General features: G+C 38.3%; 1 protein-coding gene and 1 long non-coding RNA gene across 12 annotated transcripts in view; one reads left to right on the top strand and one right to left on the bottom strand.

Annotated features, from left to right (window-relative positions):
• The window catches only part of NARS2 (asparaginyl-tRNA synthetase 2, mitochondrial), a 163568-nt gene that overhangs the window by 108186 nt on the left and 28460 nt on the right, over window positions 1–26922 (bottom strand). For all 11 annotated transcript variants that reach the window (XR_013523219.1, XR_013523218.1, XR_013523217.1 and 8 more), the window contains exon 6: window positions 1489–1583. Coding sequence is in view for 6 of the 11 variants with exons in the window: in XM_078340134.1 (XP_078196260.1) it covers window positions 1489–1583 (95 nt within the window). In the remaining 5 variants the exon portion in view is untranslated. The remainder of the gene's footprint in view (window positions 1–1488; window positions 1584–26922) is intronic.
• On the top strand, window positions 6488–15698 carry LOC118145775 (uncharacterized). The gene is made up of 3 exons (XR_004731204.3): window positions 6488–6624; window positions 7958–8058; window positions 15606–15698. It is a non-coding gene; the product is annotated as an uncharacterized LOC118145775 (long non-coding RNA).

Raw genomic sequence — 26922 nt, 5'->3', positions numbered from 1 at the left:
CCATGATATGCTTGATGTGGCCTTTCCTACAACCAGATCTGCAAATCCTACAATCTCACAGTGTTATTATGATACTTTTTCTGCATAGTATTCTGCTAATATTATCATTTGGTTATTAAACTATCAAATAACATATTTTTGTTTCAAACATAAATCAGAAGATGTTACTTTCAAGACCATCTTTATCCCACCACTGACTTTCCATTCCTGCAGCAAAGTACAAAAGTAAACATGCAAACTATTCTATGACTGTTTGCTTGAGTTTTCTCATCTGTGCATTTTTAAAGCAATAAAAAACACAAAAAGATTCCCTTCATTTCAAGTGAGCGATTTCCTGAAAAGATTTTTTACTAATCCCTATAATGAGAAAATGTTTAAAGAAAAAAATACATAAACAAAACTCTGTACTTGTCGAGTCTGCATTAACAAACTACCCACAGAGGCCAGGCTCAGGGGCTCATGCCTGTAATCCCAGTGCTTTGGGGAGGCTGAGGCAGAAGAATCACTTGAGCCAGCAGTTAGAGACCAGCCTAGGACATGTGGTGAGATCCCATCTCTACAAAAAATTTTAAAAATTAGCTAGGTGTGGTGGCATGTTGCAGGAGTCCCAGTTACTTGGGAGGCCTAAGACAGGACGATCACTTGAGCCTAGGAGTTTAAGACCAGCCTTGGTACACAGCAAGACCCCATCTCTACAAAAAAATGTAAAAAAAGAGCCAGGTTTAGTGGTACATACCTGAAGTCCCAGCTACTCAGGAGGCTAAGGCAGGAGAATCATTTGAGCCCAGGCATTTTAGGCTAGAGTGAGCTATGATTGTGCAACTGTATACTCTAGCCTGGGCAATAAAGCAAGATCCCACCTCTAAAAAAAATAAAAACATGTTGGAAAAAAAAAAGAAATTACCCAAAGAATTATAGAACAGGATTTAGACAGGACTTTAAAGATCTTATTGCTCAATCCCGTTTTAAAGAAAAGTTAGCTCCAAGGAATACAGTGACTTTCCAGAGGTCTGACAGTTGCTAAAATTCATTTGATCTGACTTTAAAGATGTAATTTGTTGTACACCTCTCAAAATCTAGACATGAGTTACTTTTATTTAAACCAATTATTGGAAAAAATTTTCCTTCCATCTGTTTTAAATACTACTATTTGTAAAATGAAATCGACTAATAACTGGCTCAGGTAAAAACTATAAATTGCCTTTACTTCCATAAATATGATTAATTACAAGTAAATTCAGATTACATGTTTGAGATTCAACCCAGATTAGTATAAAGAAAAAAATCACAACTCTGTATTTTCAGTGTTACATTGTTCACTAAAAACAAGTCTGTATTATAAGAAACTTGAATATTTTGGAAAATTCAAGTGAACTAATGATAAAAACTATTTTCAACTTTTAGATTTGAGCATGGGAAGGGAAGCACTATTTCACTCTCATCCAAACCATAATATATTAAAGCAAAAGAGAAAGGAATATTTCATACCCTGACATCACTTCTAGATGAAGTTGTCCTGAGACAGTTAAGAAAGCAGGAACATTGAAGAAATTCTCCTCAGGTATTTTTATTTTGCCTGCAGCCTGCAAATCAAAAACACAAACCACAAAAAAAACTATTACATGTTTTGTTTTGCTTTTCACATTCATATACATGCCCCAACTAAAAACCTTAACACAATTAAATCTATGTGAAGACAGGTTGTTCTCATGAAAATAAAGGTAGTTACACACCTAAGAGAAAACCTTGGAAAGTGCTAATAAGGGCAAGGAAGTTTGCTCCATATTTGCAAAACATACAATACCCAAAGGATGAAGTACCTTTGTTGCAAAATACACTTCCCCGTAAAAAGCGATTTTGATTAAGGGGCAAGCTAAGGCAAGAGATTATGAATTAACAAAACAAAAAAATAGAAAATTAAAAAAAAAGGGAGAGAGATTATGAATTAATTTTTATATTATTATTATTTTTTTTTTTTGAGGCGGAGTTTCACTCTTGTTACCCAGGCTATAGTGCAATGGCGTGATCTCGGCTCACCGCAACCTCCGCCTCCTGGGTTCAGGCAATTCTCCTGCCTCAGCCTCCTGAGTAGCTGGGATTACAGGCACGCGCCACCATGTCCAGCTAATTTTTTGTATTTTTAGTAGAGACGGGTTTCACCATGTTGACCAGGATGGTCTCGATCTCTTGACCTCGTGATCCACGCACCTCAGCCTCCCAAAGTGCTGGGATTACAGGCTTCAGCCACCGCGCCGGCCATGAATTAATTTTTAATGTGAAGAATTACATAATCTCAAAATGTTGACTTATGATTGAGACTTAATTACCTCAAGGGAATTGTCTCTGGAACATGTGATGTCATATTTATTATTAAAATATTAACAGTAATGCTTTTAACACAGATTTTCATAAACACATATGCTTTCAAAAATACTATTTAATTGTCACTGTAACTCAGTGGCAGGAAAAGCACAACTCTATCTTTAAAAGATACACTTACAATACAGAAAGGGTGATTATTCCATTTGAAATGTGTAGGAAATAAGCCAGTCAGTATTTGTTAAGAGTTAAGCTAAAAAAACTACCTGGAGGCCAAACACAATTTAAACAGTGTAATAAAGAAAGCTTCTGAATCAAGTTATGAGTATCATATCCTCTTCTGGGAAAGAAAGTTACTCTTGTTTTTGTTGTTTAAAACAGGGTCTCACTATGTTGCCCAGACTAGTCTCTTATCTCCTGGGATCAAGCAATCCTCCCACTACAGCCTCCCAAAGTACTGGGATTATAGGCATGAGTCCCTGAGTCCAGCTTCTTGTATTTTAAACTATGCAGTTATTCGAAAATCTTTTAGTATAAGGGTGTATGTAGTCACTGTAAAAGCAATAAAGCCAACTTATGTAATGGAGAATGTAAGACTCTTTTAACAGACTTAGTGCCAAATATTAAATTATGGTAACACATGAAATAAAGTTATCTTATTTAATTTCATTGGTTGTCCTAAAAATATTGCATATCATATTTAGGTGTCTGTGCATATATATGAAATGTATTGTAAAAATTATCAGTTGAATATTTTTGTAGTAACTGCCTATTTTTTTTCAAACTTACTTTGATACTAGTCAGAGATAAATGAATGATTTTTTTTAATTAAAAAGTCCATCTTCGAATCTCATAACCAATGAAAGTGTATTGTTTGCAAAGATATTTACTACTCAAGACTAAATAATAGACCTGATATACGTTAGAATTTTAGATTTTTTTTTTTTCTTTTTTTTTTTTTGAGATGGAGTTTCGCTCTTGTTACCCAGGCTGGAGTGCAATGGCGCGATCTCGGCTCACCGCAATCTCTGCCTCCTGGGTTCAGGCAATTCTCCTGCCTCAGCCTCCTGAGTAGCTAGGATAACAGGCACGCGCCACCATGCCCAGCTAATTTTTTGTATTTTTAGTAGAGACGGCGTTTCACCATGTTGACCGGGATGGTCTCGATCTCTCGACCTCGTGATCCACCCGCCTCGGCCTCCCAAAGTGCTGGGATTACAGGCTTGAGCCACCACGCCCGGCCTACGTTAGAATTTTAAAACAAAAGATCTGTTCTCTGATATTTCTTCATTATTTACTGAAAAATCACTTTCTCAAATAAGGTCCAACAGATTTATAAGACTACCATACTTTCTCCTTTCCTTTACCACTTTAGTCTATAATTGTATTAATTTAACTTTACTTCAAATTGTTTCTCTCATTCCTAGTAGTTTAAAAAAAAAAAAACTGGTCCTTATGACAAGTATGTATGTATGTATGTATGTACGTACGTACGTACGTATGTATGTATTTGAGAGCCTCACACTGTTGCCCAGGCTGGAGTGCAGTGGTGTAATCTTGACTCACTACAACCTCCACCTCCTGGGTTTAAGTGATTCTCCTGCCTCAGCCTCCACAGTAGCTGGGATTACAGGCACCCACCAACATGTCCAGCAAATATTTGCATTTTTAGTAGAGACAGGATTTCACCATGTTGCTGGGCATGTTGGTGCCTCCCAAAGTGCTTGGATTACAAGCATGAACCACTAGGTCCGGCCTATGACTAGAGTTTAGACTTTCATTTACCAGCACTTTTATAGAATGGATTCTGATTTTTCTTACATTTCTTTAATCCAACTTATTTAAAACATACTACTACTTCATTATGCTTTCCAATGTCATGTTATCGTTTACATAACTGTAATTCATACTACTTTACTATAATTTCTTTTATATTACAATCAAAGCATTATACTGATTTTTTTAAACTTCTCTGTGTATTGTTATATTATTTATATATTTTATTTCAGAATATTAAAGAGTGTATATAAAACATTCTTTGTAAAAAGTAATTATGAAAAGTGGTAAACAAAAATGGCAGGGTAGGTGGCTCCAAAAGACTGTCCCGCCACAGAAAAATAAAAGAAAAAAATGAGCAAAACTGTCAGAATCAACTGTGGGAATTCTGGAGGAGAGTTAAAGGTTTATAGCAATCAAGCAAATGCTGAATCAAGAAAAAGGCAAATTTAAAATGGTAGACTCCACGCAACAGCAACAAAATACACGTTTTTTCAAGCGCACATGGATCACTCTCCAGGGTAGACCATATAGTATAGGCCATAAAACAGTTTTAATAAATCTTAAAATACTAACATCGCAGAAGGTATCTTCTTTGATGCCTATGAAATCAAACTAGAAATATACAAAAAGGGGTTGTGGTTACTAGAAAAAAAGAGTTTGGTGGTTCCTTAAAAAGTTAAAATTGAATTAACTAAACGACACAGTAATTCCACTCCTAGGTATATACCAAAAAGAATTAAAATGAGGTATATAAACAAATACTTGTACACAACTGTTCAAAACAGCACTATTCACAATAGCCAAAAGGTAGAAGTAACCTAAATATCCATCAATGGAAAAATGAGTAAACAAAATATGATATATATACACACACACACAATAGAATATCATTCAGCTATAAGGACTGTATGTACCTATATATTTTTTAAATTAAATGTTTTAGCATGTACTTACATATGTTAAAACACAGATGAACATTGAAAACATGCTAAGTGAAAGCACATAGACCTAAAAGGCTATGTATGATTACATTTATACGAAATACCCAGAATACTCAAATCCACAGAGGCAGATTGATGACAGTATGGTTTGAGCGGAGGGGAAAATGGGATGTAACTACGAAATGGGCACAGGGTTTTCTTCTGGGATGTTGAAAATGTTTTGGAACTTAACAGAGGTGGCAGTCACACAATACTATGAATATACTAAATGCCACTGAAATATACCTTTTAAAATGGTTAATTTTATGACATAAATTTCACCTCAATTCTTGAAAGTAATTATTGAATCTTAGTAATTTCAAAAAACTACCACCCTAGGATTGCAAATTTAAGATTTAGGATTGTAATCTTAAATTTGTGATCTTAAGTACTTATGTTAGTGATAGAGAAACAATAAAATATATGAATTAAACACCCAACTTTGTAACTTTATCAGTGGGGAAGGATTTCTTCAACAAGAGCTCCAAATTGCCAGTGATAAAAGGAAAAACTGATGAATTTATGTGTGTTAAAATTAAGAATTTCTATTTAATAAAGGAAGATATAGGCAAAGTTAACAGACAAATGACAGAGTAAGAGCAAAATATTTACAACATCTAAAAATGCCAGGTGATTAATAGACTATATAAAGAGCTCCTGCCAAGAAAACAAAAAAGAGAAAATAATCTGCTTCCCAATTGAGAAAGAAGATATACAGAAATGAAGACTCAAATGGCTAATGTGAAAATAATTTAAATGAAAGCTAGCTACTGAAACTTTAAATTACTCTGAGTCTTGAATGAAATGTGATTGATTGTAAGACCTACACCATGTGGCAAGCCACTGAAACTTTTATTTCTTTGAACTATAGATTAACCCTCTTTCTTATTTTTCTTGCCCTGTAAAATGCTGTGAAAGATTAAATGGTGCCCCTTCCCTCTTAGTTACTAGTTCTTTGTTGTAGATTAATGTCCTGCCTTTTTCATGTACCCAGCTCAAACCAGACAGAAAAGGCCCCACAACTACCAAATTGATCGAGATACAATTTTAAATACATCTTTTCTGAAAAAGAACAAGCTGTAACCAACCAAACTGTTTTAACTCATAAATCAGCATTGTATTAAAAATGTGGTAATACTCCTAAACATCTTTGCTTCTACTTATATAAGCGAAGCCTTAGCTTCTCCATTTTGGAGCACAGACCCAATTACTTTGGAGTCTGTTTTTTCTGGGTAGCTATTCTCAAATTTTGCACTTGAATAAACTCTTTTAAAATTGGATTCTGGAACTAGTAATTGTTTCAGGGTGACATTTTGGCGACCCAGGTGGGACCCAAATTAGGCCTCCATTGACCCCTGTGGTTTTACCAACAGTTGGAGCCCTGGCACCAGCACGAACTGTTGGCATCCAACTGACCTCTCTCAAGACTGCAGAAGCCCTTGGAAGACCACTCTCAGGTTTGAATCTCCCTGGCGTGACTGAGATTCAGACTTTATGCGACCTGGTTAAACAACTGAGGAAACAGGAATTGAAGCACTACTTCTAGGTAGGAGTTTTGTTTTTCTCTTACTCTATTATTTTTATTTGTGATTTTTTCACTTTTCTCTGATTTTGCTTGTCTTACTAGAGTTTGTAACCTTTTCTCTCATTTGAAATTTTATCACGGAGAAAGCCGTTTGTCTTTGGAAAGAGGAACTGAATGCCTACAGCTTAGGCAAATTTTCTTAAACTGGCCAGATCTAAAGCTCCATCCTATTTGGCACATTAAAAATTCTCTTTTGGGTGACCAAAATTCATAAAACACTTTATGAGCACAAGATAAGTCCCACAGACAAAGGGAACTGTTCCTCCCGGTTGAAAAGCATCTTAGGCAACTAAGATCTCCCAGGAGTGTCAGAGCACATCACTTGTGACATATAACAGTCCCACAGGATTTGGACAAATACATACTGACATGTATCTGCCACTACAGTATCATACAGGATAGTTTGACTGCCCTAAAAATATGTGTTCCACCTAGTCATCCCTCTTTCCCCCAACCGCTAGCAACCACTGATCTTTTTACTTTCTCCATAGTTTTATCTTTTCTATAGTTTAAATCATACAACATGTAGCATTTTTAGATTGGTCTCTTTAACTCAGTAATATGCATTTAAAGTTTTTCCACGTCTTTTCATAGCTTGATAGCTCATTTCTTTTTAGCGCTGAAAAATATTTTATTGTCTGGATTTAACAGATATGGTTTATTTCCCCATCTACCTACTAAAGGGCATCTTGGTTAATTCCAAGTTTTGGCAATTTTGAATAAAGCTGCTTTAAAAACATTCACATGCAGGTTTTTGTGTGGATATAACTTTTCCACTCCTTGGGGTAAATACCAAGGAACAAAATTGCTGGTTCTGGGTTAGAGCATATCTAGTTTTGCAAGATGCTACTAAACTATACTGCAAAGTGGCTGTTAAATCTCACCAGCAATAAATGAGAGTTCCTGCCGCTCCACATGCTTGCTAGCATTTGGTGTTGTCAGTGTTCTGGATTTAGACTACTCTAGTGGTACTGACTGGCTTTTTAGTATGCTTTGTGCATCATTTTCTATGGATCACATGGTTCATATACTCCTACCCTCAGCCATTACACTGAGTAGCAGTTACATTTTTTTAGGAATCTATACACCAGAATTTCTTGCAATGTTAGTATACCTCAAAAAGTAAAAAACATGGGGAAAGTTCTGTAAGTTTCTTCAGGCTGTTGACGGACTGACTGATAATGAGTGAATGAATAAACTGGAACTTTGTCAGTGCAACCTCCTCCAGATATAATCACGAATTCTCAAAACTCTTAAAATCAAAGATTCAAATTAAATATTTTTTGTTTCACAGTGTTAACCCATGAAATTAAGAAATACTGGGGCTCCTCAAGGACACTATCTCTATTATTGGATCCTGCATTTAGCCTATTACCTGGGAATAGAGTTACAGATGTAAGTATTTGTTCGACTGAAAAATGAATTGAAATAGGAGCTGGAAATATGGGAGATACCTAAAATTGGGACAGGACACAAATTTCTCAATAGAAAGAGCATGGAAAAAAATCTCCATTCATGTTAATCCCAAGGAATACAGCAATAAAAGAAATGTTTGAATAACCAAACATTAAAACGTAAGCCTCTAAATTAATATAGTATATTAGTGGTAGACAAACATGTGGGATATAACTGAAAGTCTCAACAAACTTTCACATATAAAAGTATTATCTCAAATCAGTGAGGCAAAGCTGAAATTTTTATTAAGTAGAACTAGGTCAGGTGGATAGCCATATAATTGTATCAACCAGAAATAAACTGCAGAATTCTCCGTACATTGGGGCAGATAGTGTGATGTGACTATATTGGTGTCCCCCGCTCCCTTCACCAAGGAATCTCTGCAGAATGTTATGGTAATTTCTATTCTTCCCAGCACCCAAGTCGTCACTTCCAATTCTTGGAATAATGGTACATAAATTCATCTATTTTGATCCCGTCTTCAATATTTTTCTTTCAAATACTTTTTTGAGAGAAATAGTACAACATAAAAGAATATAAAAACATTTTTTTAAAGCACTGCACATTGACATAAAATCTCAGAATCAGAATTCTTATTCACTGTGAAAAATATTTCTGAACATAAAGCAGCAAGAATACTTTATCTCACTCCTTGTTTCATACTTATTTATTTTTGTCATTATGGTGTTTTGATAATGCAACAAGGATTTTAATTTTTCCTTTTAGTTTATCATGTTTTCTTTAAGATATTGCAGAAATATTCAAAGATCCAGAAAGTTCATTTTTAAGCTGGTTATTTTGCATCTTAGAACTCATTTTCCCTTAAAGAAATACATACAATAATTATATTCACAGAGCAGCCAAAGTACTCTATATAATGAATAATATACATAAAATACAGTCATGTACTACATATTGACATTTTCTTCAACAATGGACCGTAGATATGATGCATCCCCTAAGATTTTAATGGAGCTGAAAAATACCTTTTTCCTAGTGATGTCCCAGACCAAGGCATTACTCACCTATTTGTGGTGATGCTAGTGTAAACCCAGTTATATAATGACAATACACAACTATATTACTGACTTACATATTTATCATACTATACTTTTTATCATTACTTTAGAGTGTACTCCTTCTACTTACTAAAAAAAAAAGTTAACTGTAAAACAGGCTCAGGCAAATCTTTCAGGAGGTATTCTAGAAGGCATCGTCATCATAAGAGACCATGTGTGTTACTGCCCCTGAAGACCTTCCAGTGGGATAAGATATAGAGGTAGAAGACAGTGATATTGATGATGCTACCCCTGTGTATGCCTAGGCTAATGTATTTTTATGTCTTAGTTTTAACAAAAAAGTGTAAACAGTAAAAAATAAATCTCTAATAGAAGAAAGCTTATAGAATAAGGAAAGAAAACATTTTTGTACACTCACTGTGTGCTTTAATCTAAGTATTATTATGAAAGAGTCAAAACATTTTTAAAAATTAAGTTTAAAAAGTAAAAAAGAGTACACCAAGATAATCTATTATGAATTAATTATTGAAGAAATTTTTAAAAATAAATTTAGTGTGGCCCAAGTATATATGTCTGTAAAGTCTACAGTATTGCCTTCCTATTCACTCATCACTCACTCACTGACTCACCCAGAGCAGCTTCCAGTCTTGCAATGTCCATTCACGGTAAGTGCCCTATATAGGTGTACCATTAAAAAAAAAAAATCTTTATACTGAATTTTTTTTTGGTACCATTTCTATGTTAGGTATGTTTAGATATACAAATACCATTTTATTTCAGTTGCCTATAGTATTCAGTACAGTAATATGCTGAATAGGTTTGTACCTTAGGAACAAGAGACTATACCACACAGCCCAAGTGGTAGGCTATTCCATATAGGTTTGTGGAACACTCTACGATGGTTGCACAATGATGAAATCAACTAAGGATGCATTTCTCAGAATGCATTTCCATCATTAAGTCATACGTGACCATATATGGAGAGAGAGGCAGACAGAGAGTGTGTGTTGAATCATGATATACAAAAATGTGCATGTGGATACAAATGAATGAATGAGTGCCTGGATTCATTTCTATAAATCTCAGTAAATATGACAAAGAGGGAGATAAAGTCCTCAGACAGAGTACAGAAAGCAGAGGAGGTGGCTTGTATTCAGGTAGGGTACAACTTGATCTTTACTCTGGCTTTTCTGCTGAGACTCAGAAACAGAATTTTTACAGTTTGAAAATGTGTTTAGAAGTTTCAGAATAAGATGATAAACCCAAAAATTTGAGGGGCCAGGTATGGTGGCTCACACCTGTAATCCCAGCACTTTGGGAGGCCAAGGTGAGAGAAGTGATTGAGTCCAGCAGCTTGAGACCAGTTCTGTGCAACACAGTGAGAGCTCCATGTCTAAAAAATACAATCTAAAAATTAGCCGTGCATGGTGGCATGTGCCTGTAGTCCCAGCTACTAGAGAGGCTGAGGTAGGAGGACTGATTGAGCACAGAAGTTCAAGGCAGCAGCAAGCCGTGATTACACTACTGCACTGCAGCCTTGGCAACAAAGTAAAATCTTGTCCCTAATACGTATGCACACAAATACGTACGTACATACATACATACATACCAAGGAAGAATTCCGACTTAATCATCACATTATTCAAAACATTCCTTAAGTAGGCACAATAGTCTCCCCCTATCCATAGTTTTACTTTTCATGGTTACTTTTCATGCAGTCGCCTGTAGTCAAGTGTAGTCTGGAAATATTAAATGGAAAATTCCAGAAATAAAGAATTCTTAAGTTTGGTGTTTGCATTTTGGTTTTTTTTTTTGTTTTTTTTTTTTAATTTTTTTTTGGAGATGGAGTCTCCCTCTGTGACCCAGGCTGGAATGTAGTGGCCTGATCTCGGCTAAATGCAACCTCTGCCTCCCGGGTTCAAGGGACTACAGGTGAGTGCCATCATGCCTGGCTAATTTTTGTATTTTCAGTACAGACAGGGTTTCACCATATTGGTCAGGCTGGTCTCAAACTCCTGATCTTGTGATCCACCTGCCTTGGCCTCCCAAAGTGCTTGGATTACAGGCATAAGCTACCACACCCGGCCAGAATTCATAAGTTTTAAACTGCATTGATTGAGCTGCATGATGAAATCTCAGGCTGTCCCGCTCCATCCTGCCCTGGACATGAATCATTCCTTTGTCTAGGGTATCCATGCTTTGTATGCTACCAACCTTTTTTTTGTTGTTTCTGAGATGGAGCTTTGCTCTTGTTGCCCAGGCTGGAGTGCAATGGCGTGATCTCGGCTCACGGCAACCTCCGTGCCTCCTGGGTTCAAGTGGTTGTCTTGCCTCAGACTCCTGAGCAGCTGGGATTACAGGCATGCGCCATCACACCTGGCTAATTTTGTATTTTTAGTAGAGAAAGGGGGTTTCTCCATGTTGGTCAGGCTGGTCTCAAACTCCCAACCTCAGGTGATCCTCCCACCTCAGCCTTCCAAAGTGCTGGAATTACAGGTGTGAGCCACCACGCCTGGCGTATGCTAGCAGTCATTTAGCAGTAGTCTTGGCTACCTGGTCCATTTATGTCACACTGCCTATGTCATTCACCTCACAGTAGTTTAGGACCACAGCACAGTACATTCTCCTCAAATCCATGAGGCCTTCTTACTACTAATAGCCATTCTCTGACCCCTACTCCATGCCTAGGCTAGTAAAAATGACCCTTCTCTGCATTTCCATAATAAGTCTGTATATACACCTCATTCATTCATCTAATCACTGTGCAAGACTGTGGAGAGAGAGCAAACAAAATGAACATGTAAAGTAATAAAGAAGCAAGATAACTACAAGCTGAGATAAGTAAGTTGGGTACTGAGGGGTGGGGAAGACTCTTAAGCAGTAAAAAGCAAGCGGACACCTGAAAGATTAAGAATGTATTTGCTATACTATAAACTGGGAAAAATACTCCAGGAAAAAGGAACAGCCAATAGAGAGACCAGTGGGTGGGAAGGGGGTGTCATATCTTAGGGGACCAGAAGGCAGGTCACTGTAGCTTGAGGGACTCAAGAGTAAGACTGTTAAAAAACAAGGCTGGAGAAACAGGCAGAAATCTACTAATGTCTTAGTGGAGAATAGATAATAAAGGGATAAGAGTAGAAGTAGGGGCACCAATCAGAAAACAAGAGTACTGGTAACACTGGAAACAGAGAAATGGAGAGGTTGAGGATTTATGTTAAAGATGAGTCAACAAAATGTACTGATAAATTAGATGTGAGGTTGGGGGGAACAGGTAGGGGAAGTATGAATTACGTCTGACATCTAGATTTTTTATTTAAGCAAATGAGTAGATGGTAACTTTCACTGAGATACAAAGAAGAGGAAGAGGCTTTGGGAGGAAGAAATCAAGAGTTTTATTTAATGCATACTATGTTTGAATGCATATTAGACATCAAAGGAGAAATGTCAAATAGATGTTTCTATAAATCTGGAGCTCAGAAACAGAAGCTGAGACTGGAGATAAACAGTTGTGCAGTATGTAGATGGTATGCTACACAAAGCCTTGGAACCCGAATAAAATCACCAGGGGAGAGATTATAGATTAGTGCTTCTCACTGATGATGATAGTGTTCCCTAGAAAATAATTCAGGAATTTGTAGAAGTATTTGTGGGCAGAAGTCAAACACGTCCTATGATACGTACAAAGTCCTGCATAACTACGACTTCACCTGCAATCTCCCAAGTTCCCAATGTTCTGAGGTATTCATATAGTGTATCAACAAGACCAAATAGATTTGAGCTACCTGATAAAAAAAAGTCATTACTTTTATCTATCTTCTATATTTCGTCTTGGTGTAAGATTTTGTTTGAAAATCACTTTTGAGTAAAACTGTTTGAAAATCAATATAATGGATGATTAGTCCCTCCCATCCCACTAGTCTATGATCAACTAACCTTTCCCTGATCATATAAAACTTATGTTAGTGCAATACAACTTAACCTAGCCTTTCTCTATTATGTACAACAAAAAGTTTTTGCTAGCTTATTCTGCCATTGGAAGTAAATAGCAGAGCCAAGAAAGGGGAAACCAAGAGCTATCAAAACAAATTTTTTTAACGTGTGTATCCCAGTGAATTTCATATCACAAGGATCTAAAGTCCTCCCTGTTTCTTTGAGGATTTCCAAGAAAATATTAAACAAATATTTTGAATTGCTCTCCAGGTATTTGTTCTCATAGCAGAACAAATTTAGCTGAGCAGTTTCACAATCTCAGGAGAATTAAACAGAAAAGCCCACACAAATCTGACTCTGTCTCCATGTAAAATATATAGGAAGGAGGGAAGAGTAAACAGCAGTTAGCTGAACAATGGAAAGGAATATAATCAACAATGGAAAACTTATTTGACCTCCACAATCACTGAAGCACCCAATCTATTTTTATTTCCTTTGACTTTTTCCATTTTCTACTTTGTTACCACACCCCCACCTTTTACCCAGTTCTATGTACTCATAATCCCAGAGACAAAAAGTCGGGAAGAGAAAACATAAAAGATGAAGCATGATACAGAAATCTAAAAGGTTTAAAATCATAATGGCATGCTATTTACCTCAATCTGCAATTTCCTTTGTAGATCATGAAGGAAAGGGAGAGTGTCTACTATCTGTAAGCTCCACATAACCACTGAATATCCTGTTTTCTTTTTTGATCCCCATTAAAGGATTAAAGGGAGGCTATGCCTTTTATGATACAGATAGTAAAGGATAAAAAAATTTAAGTTAGATAAAACTTATTTCCGCTAGCTGGTGCCTATAATCCCAGCACTTTGGGAGGCTGAGGAGGGTGGATCACCTGAGGTCAGGAGTTCAAGGCCAGCCTGGTCAACATGGTGACACCCCATTTCTACTAAAAATACAAAAATTAGCTGGGCGTGGTGGCGCGTGCCTGTAGTCCTAGCTACTTGGGAGGCTGAGCCAGGAGAATGACTTGAACCCAGGAGGCAGAGGTTGCAGTGAGCTGAGATCATGCCACTGTACTCCATCCTGGGTGACAAGAGCAAAACTCCATTTCAAAACAAAACAAAACACTTTAATGCAAATTCCTTCTTGTAAAAGATGCTAAGCTTAAAAGTGTTAAATGTCAAATGTTAGGATAAATGTTATCTAAAACTACTTTTTGGTAAGATGAGTTGTAGAATCCAAGTTTCTCAGCTTCTAGTACAATCATCTTTCCAATAAGTCATGTCATTCTTATTTTTCTGTTCTTTTTTTTTGGAGATAAGGTCTTGCTATGTTGCCCAGCCTGATCTTGAACTCCTGGGCTCAAGTGATCCTCTCACCTCTGCCTGTCAATGGAACCACAGGCACATATCATTGTGCCCAGCTCTCCTACTTTTTTATCCTGTAGTGTTGAAATAAAGCTTTGGATTAAAATGCTTTTAATATTAGTCTCTCCCAAGTATGAAAATCTGACCATATAAAATAAAATAAGCAAGGTGTGGTGGAGGGTTCCAATAATCACAGCTACTTGGGAAGCTGAGGCAGGAGGATCACTTGAGTCCAGGGGTTTGAGGTCGAGTTATAATCATACCACTGCTCTCCAGCATAGGTGAGAGTAAGACTCTACTTCTAAAATCAATCAACCAACCAACTAATCAATCATAGGAACTAAATCTGTCATACAGTCGAAAATTTGTGGGCTGGTAGTTCTATGAAGTCTATCAAGCTATATCTCAAAAGCAGTTGCCATCATTGCTGTAGAAATTGTTCTGCATGCCATCAGACTGCATCTCATTCGTAAAAACTAAACCCAAGGGAAACAGGCTCAATAAACTGCATTCTACTTTGCTGCTTATGCTAGTTTCAGGACTTTCCTGTTAACAAGTTGTATATGTAGGTCTCTTTCACTGATCTAACAATTTCCAGTAAGTCCAGTTTATGTTTCCATACTTTCTACTTGCCATAAATGTGTATCTTGGTGTACACAGAACTGCTAGTATAAAAATAATCTTTCTTAAAATAAAGGTTCATTTACATTCCAGAACACCCACTAACTAGAACACCCACTCAGCCCTGAGAAAGGTTTCATTTTAGCAACTATTTGATCAGCAAGAAAGGAAGTTATTAACTCAGACTGTTTGTAAACAGTCTGCTTTCCTGCTGAGCAGTCTGAGAAAGAGAGAAAGAATCAAGAAAAGAAGACTGAAGTCTTTAATATCAGAAGGTAAGGTTGCAAAACAGAAAGTGAATACACAATGTTGCCTTATTTTTCTTTTTCGGGAGTGAAACACAATGTAAAACTGCAAAAAACCAAACTTATTATTCCTAAATGTGAAGGGGTCAGGTCAGTGAAAAAAAAGTACCAAATGTTTTTTTCACTATTGCTTGAAAAATATTAATTTTGGCTTATTCACTGTCAGACTGGGGTTTTAAAGATGAATATGATAAGATATGGTCCTAGTCCATTAACTATCTCCTCATTCCATTTTTCAGCCCCTTCTGTGAGAAGGGAAACCTATGCTCCAGAGTTAAGTCTCCAAACCACTTATCTACACAAAGGACTTGACTACCACTAAACACAGCAGGTACTCAATAAATACGGATAAATCCCAGTACTTTGGGGGGTGGAGGCGGGAGGACTGCTTGACACCAGGAGTTCAAGATCAGCCTGAGTAACACTGTGAGACCCTGAGACTAATTTAAGTTAAGGCTGCAGAGAGCTATGATTGCATCACTGTACTCGAAATGGGGCGACAGAGTGAGACCTTGTCTCAAAACAAAAAAAAAAACAAAATATGCTTAATTGCAGCTGCTGCAAGGAGGAAACTAAGTTACTGATAAGTGAAACAGAAGGCCTTGGCTGTCCTTCATCTCTGGCTGTGGTAATGAAGAAGAAGTCAGCTGGGTGAGGTGGTGGGTGCCTGTAATCTCAGCTACTCAGGAGGTTGAGGCACAAGAACTGCTTGAACCCAGGTGGCAGAGGCTGCAGTGAGCCAAGATGGCGCTACCGCACTCTAGCCTGGGCAACAGAGCAAGACTCTATCTCAAAAAAAACAAAGAATAAGCCATTGAAAGGTATACTGATATAAAAGTCATGATTTTGATGCTATCCAAAAATTATCCAAAAGAGATTCGCATCATTTTTTGAGATCAAAGTGTTTGTTGAAGTCAACAATGCCATGGAATGCTTCCTTCAAAGATGGCATGCACAAAATAAACGTTTAATTTCCAACAAAAACTAATTTCCCCAAATAATTAGATGGTATTGGCCCTAAAGAGTATAAACGGAAAAAGCTTTTCAGTGTTTATGAAGCTGACATTTTCTACTTATGATTACTTAATTGAATTCCAATGTCCAGACTAGAAACATGAAAGTTCATGGTTTTTTTTTTTAAAAAGAGGAAATTCTACTTTTCTACTTTTAATTAGCAATGGAAATAACCATTTGTAGAAAAAAATAATTCTCTCCCTAATAGAAGTTCAAAACTCTAGCAGAGGTGAACTATTCAACATAACTACTTCTGGGAAAATACACAGCAGGAATAGATATAATAAAAATGAAAAAAAATGGACCCTGGTACCAAGATCCAAGATGCATAAAATACTTTCCAAATATATCCACAATCCAACCACATTTCAGGATCTACAACTTCAACTCCTGCATAAATCACTATCTGCTCACCTAAAATACAGCATTAGACTCTTTTTTTTCTTTTGGGATGGAGTCTCGCACTGTCGCCCAGGCTGTAGTGCAGTGGCGCGATCTCAGCTCACTGGAATCTCTGCCTCCTGGGTTCAAGCAATTCTCCTACCTCAGCCTCCCAAGTAGTTGGGACTACAGGCATGCACCGCCACGCACAGCTGATTTTTTTGGTATTTTTAGTAGATGGGGTTTGACCATGTTGGCCCGGATGGTCTTGGACCTCCTGACCTCGTGACCCACCCACCTCAGCCTCCCAAAGTGCTGGGATTACAGGTGTGAGCCACTGCGCCCGGCCCCCATTAGACTTTTAACTGGTTTCTCTTCTTCTGTACCTCTCCCCAATTGAACCTCCATATAGCAGCCAGAGTGAGCTCAAAAAAGTGTAAGTGATTTGTTATTCTTTTGTTTAGAACTCTCCAAAGACTCACAGCCAACATTCTTATAAATGGCCTAAGAAGTCCTTTACCTGAGGTTCCTATAGGGAATGTTTCTGGTTGTCCTAACTGGGGAAAGCTACTAAAATTTAGTGGGTACCCCCAAGTTTCAAATATACCATGGAACATTCATGTTAGTGAATTAGGTAAACTGTATAATTTTAATATGCTCTGAATTTTCCAGAATGCATCTTCCATGTAAATCAAGGGAAAGCTAATACTTAGATGTGGAACTCTATCAGGAATGAGTAACCAGTTCACAAATTCTCATCATGAATAGCAAACTGTTCATGATATGTGAATCACCAATATAACACACCTGTGTAAGTCCTAATTTATAGCTGTTAAAGTCAGCAGTTCTTTATATCTCCATATAAAGGCTAACTCATATTCTTCTAGATCACAGTATTTACATAATAAAATACAGGAATTACTTTTCTTTTTTATATTATGTTGGAAGCACTATATTTTTCAAATTAAGTGTACAAAAAGTTTATATTATCTATATTTCATTATGCATATTATCTATATTTGGGAAATAAAAAGAGTTGTTGATATATTTGCTTTTTTTTAAACAAGTGTTACACCTCATAAAGATGAACATTACTGCCATATGTAATTTACACTTATTCCCAACCCCTATGTCTAACCTCAGTTCCCACTCATCTTCCTCTTTTGTGAGCTCCATTCATACCTGCCTTCATGATTATTTCTTGAAAACCTAACCTCATTTCCCACTCATATTCCTCTTTTCTATATTCCATCCATGCCTGCCTTCCTGATTGTTTCTTGAAAACCTCAGGCTGCTCCAGCCACAGAGGTTTTGTACTTGCTGTTCCTTCTGACTGAAATGTTCTTTCCCAAGTATCAACATTACTTACTCCCATATGTCCGTCATACTTTTTCTTTTCTTTTTTGAGACAGAGTCTTGCTCTGTCACCCAGATTGTAGTATAGCAGCACAATCTCAGCTCACTGCAACTTCTGTCTCCCAGGTTCAAACAATTCTTGTGCCTCACTCTCCCAAGTAGCTGGGATTACAGGTGTGTACCACCATGGCCAGCTAATTTTTATATTTTTAGTAGAGACAGGGTTCTGTCATGTTGGCCAGGCTGGTCTTGACCTCCCAGCCTCAAGTGATCTGCCTACCTCAGCCTCTCAAAGCGCTGGGATTACAGGTGTGAGCCACCGCAACTGGTCCCGTCATGCTTTTTTAACATCTTCTCAGTAAAGCTTTCCTTGACCACCCAATTTTAACTAGAATCTCTTTCTCCCTAACCTTTTTCCCAATTTACTTTTCTTTGAAATACAAATCACCATTTGTTCTGATTATCTACTGGTGAGTAACAACGCATCCCAAAATTTAGCGGCTTAAAATAATAATCTACTGCTATCTTTCACAATTCTATGGGTTGCCTGCCTTCAGCCGAGTGGTCCTGCATGGAGTCTCTCATGTTGTTACAGTCAAATGGCTGCTGGGACTGGAGTCATCTGAAGGCTAGACTCAACTAGATATACAAGATGGCCTCTTTAAACACAAGTCTGATGCCTTAGCTGGGATGGCTTAAACAGCTTAAGTGTAGCCAGGCATCTCTGTGTTACCATGCAGCCTTCCCACAGAAATAGTTTGAGGTCTCACAGTAGCTAGACCTCTTATACAGATGCTGGCTTCCCTCAGAGCCATTCCAAAGAAATCGAAGACAAGAAAATTTCATTTCCACCATAATCTACTAATTACACAGAACCAGCCCACATTTTAATTGTGGATGAGGACAACAGAAAGATGTGAGTACTGGGAAGCACAGTGCACTAGGGAGCTACCTTTGGACAATTACCACAATGCTTAACATACGCTCTGTTTTACTTTTATATATATTGTCTCCTCTCCTACAAGGATATACATTCCACAAGGAAAAAGACTTTTGTGTTCACCACTTTCCTCCAGCATATGTCATGTAGTCAATTAACTGGAAAAAGGAATAAATTATTGCACATGGTAAGTGATATACATTGATAATTCACTATATCTCCATGCTTCTCACAGGTCACTCTGCCCCAAACTTACCAACTTATCTTTCTAAAAGGTACCTGGTATGAATCTGGATAATTTTATAAGTAGAAAATGACAAAGTTGGGACAAAAATCAAAGATGGAAATATAAACAAGGATCGTACACATTGCTTTGTCCTGTGGACATCTCTTATCACTCCCATACCTAGTTTCTCCTTGCCAGGAGAAATCTCTCCTAGAGCACTTATAAAAAGTGAAGCATTACTTGATATAACAATTCTGCATAAATTATTCTGTATACTTAACCTTAAAAAGGTAAAAAGCCAATTAAACATTTAATTATTCTGTCTACAATTTCATGTGTTAATCTTACCTTCTAGATAAACACTGTACATTTCTTGGCTGCATATGGTGGCTCATGCCTGTCATCTCAGCGCTTTGGGACTCTGTGGCAGGAGGATCACTTTAGCCCAAAAATTAGAGACCAGCCTGGACAACATAGCAAGACCCTGTCGCCACAAAAAATTTAAAAATTAGCCAGGTGTGGTGGTGCACACCTATAATACCAGCTATCAGCTGCTTGGGAGGCCAAGGTAGGAGAAACACTTGAGCTAAAAGAAAAAAAGAAAAAAGAACTCAGAAACTGTACATTTCTTGAGAACCAGCTCATTTTAATTTAAAAAAACAAATTTTAATTCAAAATTCTCAACACAGGAACCAATGCTAATTTGTACATACTAGCGTGTAACAGGAAAAAAAAATAGCCAATGAATTCTCCATCAGTAAAAGAATAGGTTAAATACATTAAAATACATGTATAAAATGCACTGAAACAGCATGTACTTTTAAAATAATGAGGCAGAATCAGTAAGAGGTACTGATAAATAAACAAAGCAGGCATAGGCCAGGTGTGATGGCTCATGCCTGCAATCCTGGCCCTTTGGGAGGCCAAGGGCATAGGATCACCTGAGGTCAGGAGTTTGAGACCAGACAACATGGCAAAACCCTGTCTCTACTAAAAATACAAAAATTAGCTGGGTATGGTGGCTCACAACTGCAATCCCATCTACTGGGGAGGCTGAGGCAGGAAAATCGCTTGAACCTGGGTAGTGGAGGTTGCAGTGAGCTGAGATTGCACCACTGCACTCCAGCCTGGGCAACAGAGCGAGACTCCATCTCAAAAAAAAAAAAAGATTAGAACATTGTGAATAGTAAGCTATCATTTTTGTCATAAATAACTATATGAAAAGATATGGATATCTTTATAGAATAAGCACAGAATACCTCTAGATGAATACGTAAGAGACAGATAACAAGGACTGCCTACTAGAGAGAGAACTGTGTAACTGGGGAGCCAGGGACGAAAGAGAAACTGACTTTTTACTTCATGCTCTTTTTAAACTTTTAAATTATGTACCTTGTACATATATTATGTTTAAAAAAAAAAAACATAAGCACCGGATGAAAAATGCAAAGAACAGAAAAGTGGGCCCTATGCTCAGAGGCAAAACTTTATTGAGAGTCTCTTATGTATCTTACTGGTATTTTCTAGGGTCAGGCATTTTTCACATGTAGAAACTGAACCTCCTTAAAAGAAATAAACATCCTCAACGGGAAAGAAAATGACTAGTCTTTTTTTTTTTTTTTTTTTTTTTGGAGATAGAGTCTAACTCTGTCACTCAGGCTGGAGTGCACTGGTGCTGTCACAGCTCACTGCAGCCTTGACCTCCCAGGCTCAAATGACCCTCCCGTCTCAGTCCCCCAAGTAGCTGGAACTAAAGGCACATGCCAACACACCTGTCTCATTTTTAAATTTTTAGTAGAGACAAGATCTCACTATGTTGCCCAGGCTGATCTGAAGCTCTTGAGCTCAAGCAATCTGCCCAGCTCAACCTCCCAAAGTGCTGGGATTATAGGCATGAGCCACTGTGCCAGGCTGAATATGATTAGTCTTTTTTTTTTTTATTGCATTTTAGGTTTTGGGGTACATGTGCAGAATACGCAAGATAGTTGCATAGGTACACACGTGGCAGTGTGTTTTGCTGCCTTCCTCCCCTTCACCCACATTTCGCATTTCTCCCCATGCTATCCCTCCCCAGCTCCCCCCCTGCTGTCCCTCCCCTAATCCCCCCAATAGACCCCAGTGTGTTCCCTTCCCTGTGTCTATGTGTTCTCATTGTTCATCACCCACCTATGAGTGAAAATATGCAGTATTTCATTTTCTGTTCTGTGTCAGTTTGCTGAGAATGATGTTCTCCAGATTCATCCATGTCCCTACAAAGGACACGAACTCATCATTTTTGATTGCTGCATAATATTCCATGGTGGATATGTGCCACATTTTCCCAGTCCAGTCTATCATCAATGGGCATTTGGGTTGGTTCCAGGTCTTTGCTATTGTAAACAGTGCTGCAATGAACATTTGTGTGCATGTGTCCTTATAGTAGACCGATTTATAGTCCTTCAGATACATACCCAGTAATGGGATTGCTGGGTCAAATGGAATTTCTATTTCTAGGTCCTTGAGGAATCGCCACACTGTCTTCCACAATGGTTGAACTAATTTACACTCCCACCAGCAGTGTAAAAGTGTTCCTATTTCTCCACATCCTCTCCAGCATCTGTTGTCTCCAGATTTTTTAATGATCGCCATTCTAACTAGCATGAGATGGTATCATTTGCATCTCTCTAATGACCAGTGATGATGAGCATTTTTTCTTATGTTTGTTGGCCTCATGTATGTCTTCTTTTGTAAAGTGTCTGTTCACATCCTTTGCCCATTTTTGAATGGGTTTGTTTGTTTTTTTCCTGTAAATCTGTTTTAGTTCTTTGTAAATTCTGGATATCAGCCCTTTGTCAGATGGGTAAACTGCAAAAATTTTTTCCCATTCTATTGGTTGCCAATTCACTCTAGTGATTGTTTCTTTTGCCGTGCAGAAGCTGTGGAGTTTCATTAGGTCCCATTTGTCTATTTTGGCTTTTGTTGCCAATGCTTTTGATGTTTTGGTCATGAAGTCCTTGCCTACTCCTATGTCCTGAATGGTTTTGCCTAGACTTTCTTCTAGGATTTTTATGGTGCCAGGTCTTATGTTTAAGTCTTTAATCCATCTGGAGTTAATTTTAGTGTAAGGTGTCAGGAAGGGGTCCAGTTTCTGCTTTCTGCACATGGCTAGCCAGTTTTCCCAACACCATTTATTAAACAGGGAGTCCTTTCCCCATGGCTTGTTTTTGTCAGGTTTATCAAAGATTGTATGGTTGTAGATATGTTGTGTTGCCTCCGATGCCTCTGTTCTGTTCCATTGGTCTATATCTCTGTTTTGGTACCAGTACCATGCTATTTTGATTACTGTAGCCTTGTAGTATAGTTGAAGTCCGGTAGTGTGATGCCTCCCACTGTGTTCTTTTTGCTTAGAATTGACTTGGGTATGCAGGCTCTCTTTTGGTTCCATATGAAGTTCAAGGTGGTTTTTTCTAGTTCTGTGAAGAAAGTCAACGGTAGCTTGATGGGGATAGCGTTGAGTCTGTAAATTACTTTGGGCAGCATGGCCATTTTCATGATACTGATTCTTCCTAACCATGAACATGGAATGTTTCTCCATCTGTTTGTGTTCTCTCTTATTTCGTTGAGCAGTGGTTTGTAGTTTTCCTTGAAGAGGTCCCTTACATTCCTTGTCAGTTGTATTCCTAGGTATTTTATTCTCTTTGTAGCAATTGTGAATGGCAGTTTGTTCTTGATTTGGCTCTCTTTAAGTCTGTTGTTGGTGTATAGGAATGCTTGTGATTTTTGCACATTGATTTTATATCCTGAGACTTTGCTGAAGTTGCTTATCAGTTTCAGGAGTTTTTGGGCTGAGATGATGGGGTCTTCTAGATATACTATCATGTTGTCTGCAAATAGAGACAATCTGGCTTCCTCCTTTCCTGTTTGAATACCCTCAAGACTGAAAGTTCTACAAAGCTAAAATAGCCCTTAGAAAATAATAATAAGCATTTAAGTATTCCAGGTAGTATGGAGGTTACAGGTCTTCGCTGAAAGGAATTTACAGTCTAGACAGGGAACCAAAACTGTTATGCAAGAAACCACTGAAGAACAACCGAAAGTTAAAACAGGGTATAGCAGGCCAGGCATGGTGGTTCATGCCTGCAATTCCAGCATTTTGGGAGGCTGAGATGGGAGGATTGCTTGAGTCCAGGAGTTCGAGACAAGCCTGGGCAGCATAATGACCTTGTCTCTACCAAAAATTAAATTAGCTGGGCGTGGTGTGTGTGCCTGCAGTCCCAGCTATACAGGAAGTTGAGGCTGAAGGATTGCTTAAGCGCAGGAGTTTGAGGTTGCAGTGAGCCATGACAATGCAACTGCACTCCAGCCTGGGTGACAGCAAAACTGCGACTCAAAAACAAAAACAAAAACAATAAATAAAACCAGGCTATAGCAACTGAATACACGTATAACAGGAGTTGGAACAAGGGAGGTATTAGTGTTAGCTAGAAAAAAGCTGTTCTGAGAAAAGGTTTGACCTGTGTTATCCAACAAACCACCTAAAAAGTTTAAATGAAAATAGGTAAGAGTAATTAAAAAGTGAAACCATCCAGCACAACCAAAATGATGTGTTCCATAAATAACTTAGTCATAACAATTTATAAGCACCAGAATTCCTGAGGTCTAGTAACTCTGTGTTACCATTACTAGAACACACAACAGTGTGGAAAAGAGAAATGCTAGTGCTTACGTCAGCCTGCTTCTGCATACTGTTTTACCTACTTTGTATTAGCAACATGAAGTTTTCATACATGTGATTTCACTTAATCCTTACAACCTATAAGAATTACTGCTGTTCACATTTTACCAGTGAGGAAATTGAGGAGCGTGGTGGTAAAAAGTAACCAAGAGGTGACTAACCTGTTTTTCCTCCTCCCTCCTGACCTGACAGTTGTATGGAGCTCCTCAGACCCATTCCTTAGTGAAACAGTTTAAAGTTATTTAAAAAAAAATTTTTTTTTAATCCAACCATTTAAAGTCTCTAGAAACGGCCTTACGGGTATAGAGCAAATGAAGAAACAACTACTCAAAACAATCTGCTAAAGCTCACTGAGGACAGAAAAAGTCTGTGGTGTTTGAACCGGAGCCCTCTTCCTCCTTTCCCCTCACAGCTTGGCATGACAGAAACTCCACTCCCCAATTTCAGCCAAGATCACAGGGCTCCAGCAAGAGGGGTAGCATACAGGCATTTCTCCCCTTTCTCACAGCTACCTGTAGCTGAGGCTAAGTTCTGGGAAAGTGTGCCTGAGAGGTGGAGCCTCCCTTCTTCAGCCCCAGCCTGACTTGTGGGATGGAAGCTCCACCTTGGGCATGGTACTGCTGAGAACACTAGGGTCCTGACTGCTTTTGCCCCAGATCCTGGGGTGTGGGTTCCATGCCAGGAGAGACAAGCCAAGAAACCAGGGCTGCTGCCTCTTGCTCCACTGAACATTCAGCTCCTAAATCAGGATGTCTCATAGTGAGAATGATCCATTGTCCCTGCTGCCAGCGCTAGAGCCTGGCTCCAACATTGGGTGGGCAGAGAAGCAGGCCATAAAACAGAGCTCCAAATCTTTACCCAAAGGGACTGACTTCATTCCAACTAAGTATGTAATGCCAGCTACTCGGGAGGTAGAGGCTGCAGTGCAAACTGCAGGGTGCTCTCCAGAATAGTGGTGGTTGTGAAAGGCAGATTGAAAGATTCATTGGCGATAAAGGCTAAACTGTAGATCTACTGGTATGCTGGAAAGAAACTGAGACACAGCTGGCAAGAGACCTTTTGGGGGCAGAACAGATCTTAAACACTGCCCTTGAAAACTGTCCACAAAGGAGTATACTTTTGGTTGGATCAGTCTGTGAAGCAATTTATGCTGCAGGACATTGAAAACAGCACAATCGGTCTTCGATTAATGGAGCTTACGAGCTCCATTCCCGCAAGACATGATCTCATTCCTCTTTATGGCGGCATGATATTCTATGTATCCGTGTACAACATTTTCTTTATCCACTCTGTCATTGATGGGCATTTAGGTTGACTCCATGTCTTTTTTTACTGTGAACAATTGGCAATGAACATTCATGTGCATGTGTTTTTAGTGTGTGAAAGAAAAACATATCTTGGGGGCCCAAAATCACCAAGCTAAAGGTAAAATTCAAGCCGGGAACTGCTTGGGCAAACTGCCTCCCGTTCTATTTAAAGTCACCCCTCTGCTCACTGAGGTAAATGCATATTTGAATGCCTCCTTTAGAAAGGCTAATCAGAAACTCAAGAAGAATGCAACCATTTGTCTCTTATCTACCTATGACCTGGAAGCCCCCTGAGTTGTCTCACCTTTGTTCGAGTTGTCCCACCTTTATTCGAGTTGTCCCCACTTTCTGGATCAAACCAATGTTCATCTTATAATATTGACTGATGTCTTATATCTCCCTAAAATGTATAAACCAAGCTGTGCTCAGACCACCTTAGGCACAAGTTGTACCTCCTGAGGCTGTTTCACAGGCAGGCATACTCAACATTGGCAAAATCAACTTCCTAAATTGACTGAGACCTGTCGATTTTGGGGTACACAATGGTAAAATGCTTTATATTCCTCTGGGTATATACCCAATAATGGGATTGCTGGGTCAAAAGGTAGTTCTGCTTTTAGCTCTTTAAGAAATCACCATACTGCTTTCCACAATGGTTGAACTAATTTACACTCCTATCAACAGCATATAAGGGTTGCCTTTTCTCCGTAATCTAGTCAGCATCTGTTATTTTTTTAATTGTTGCCATTCTGACTAGTGTGAAATGGTATCTCACCGTGGTTTTGATTTGCATTTCTCTAATGATCAGTGATACTGAGCATTTTTTTCCTGTTTTTCTTCTTTTGTGAAGTGTCTGTTCACATCCTTTGCCCCCGTTTTTTGTTTTTTTTTTTTTGAGATAGAGTCTCACTCTGTTGCCCAGGCTGGAATGCAGTGGCATGATGTCAGTTCACTGCAAACTCTGCCTCCCAAGTAGCTGGGATTACAGGCAAGTGCCACCATACCTGGCTAATTTTTTAATTTTTAGTAGCGACGGGGTTTCACCACATTGGCCAGGCTGGTCTCAAACTCCTGACCTCAAGTGATACATTCGCTTTGGCCTCCCAAAATGCTGGGATTACAGGTGTGAGCCACCACACCTGGCCATTTGCCCACTTTTTAATGGGGTTTTTTTTCCCTTCTAAATACATTCCTTATAGATGCTGGATATTAAACCTGTGTCAGATACATAGTTTGTAAATATTTTCTCCCATTCTGTGGTTGTCTGTTTATTCTGTTGATAGTTTCTCTGGCTGTGCAAAAGCTCTTAAGTTTAATTAGATCCCATTTGTCAATTTTTGCTTGTGTTGCAATTGTTTTTTATGTCTTTGTCATGAAATCTTTGCCAGGATGGTACTGCCTAGGTTGTCTTCCAGAGTTTTTATAGTCTTGGGTTTTACATTTAAGTCGTTAATCCATCTTGAGTTTGAGTTGATTTTTGTACACGGTGAAGGAAGGGGTCCAGTTTCAATCATCCGCATATGGCTAGACAGTTGTCCCAGAACCATTTATTGAATAGGGAGTCTTTTCCTCATTGCTTGTTTTTGTCAGCTTTGTGAAAGATCAGATTGTCACAAAT

This window comes from Callithrix jacchus, chromosome 10 (genome assembly GCF_049354715.1).
Source record: "Callithrix jacchus isolate 240 chromosome 10, calJac240_pri, whole genome shotgun sequence".
In the NCBI taxonomy this organism is placed as follows: domain Eukaryota; kingdom Metazoa; phylum Chordata; class Mammalia; order Primates; family Cebidae; genus Callithrix; species Callithrix jacchus.
Note: the sequence above shows the minus strand (reverse complement) of the source record. Positions and strands in the feature narration are given on the sequence as shown.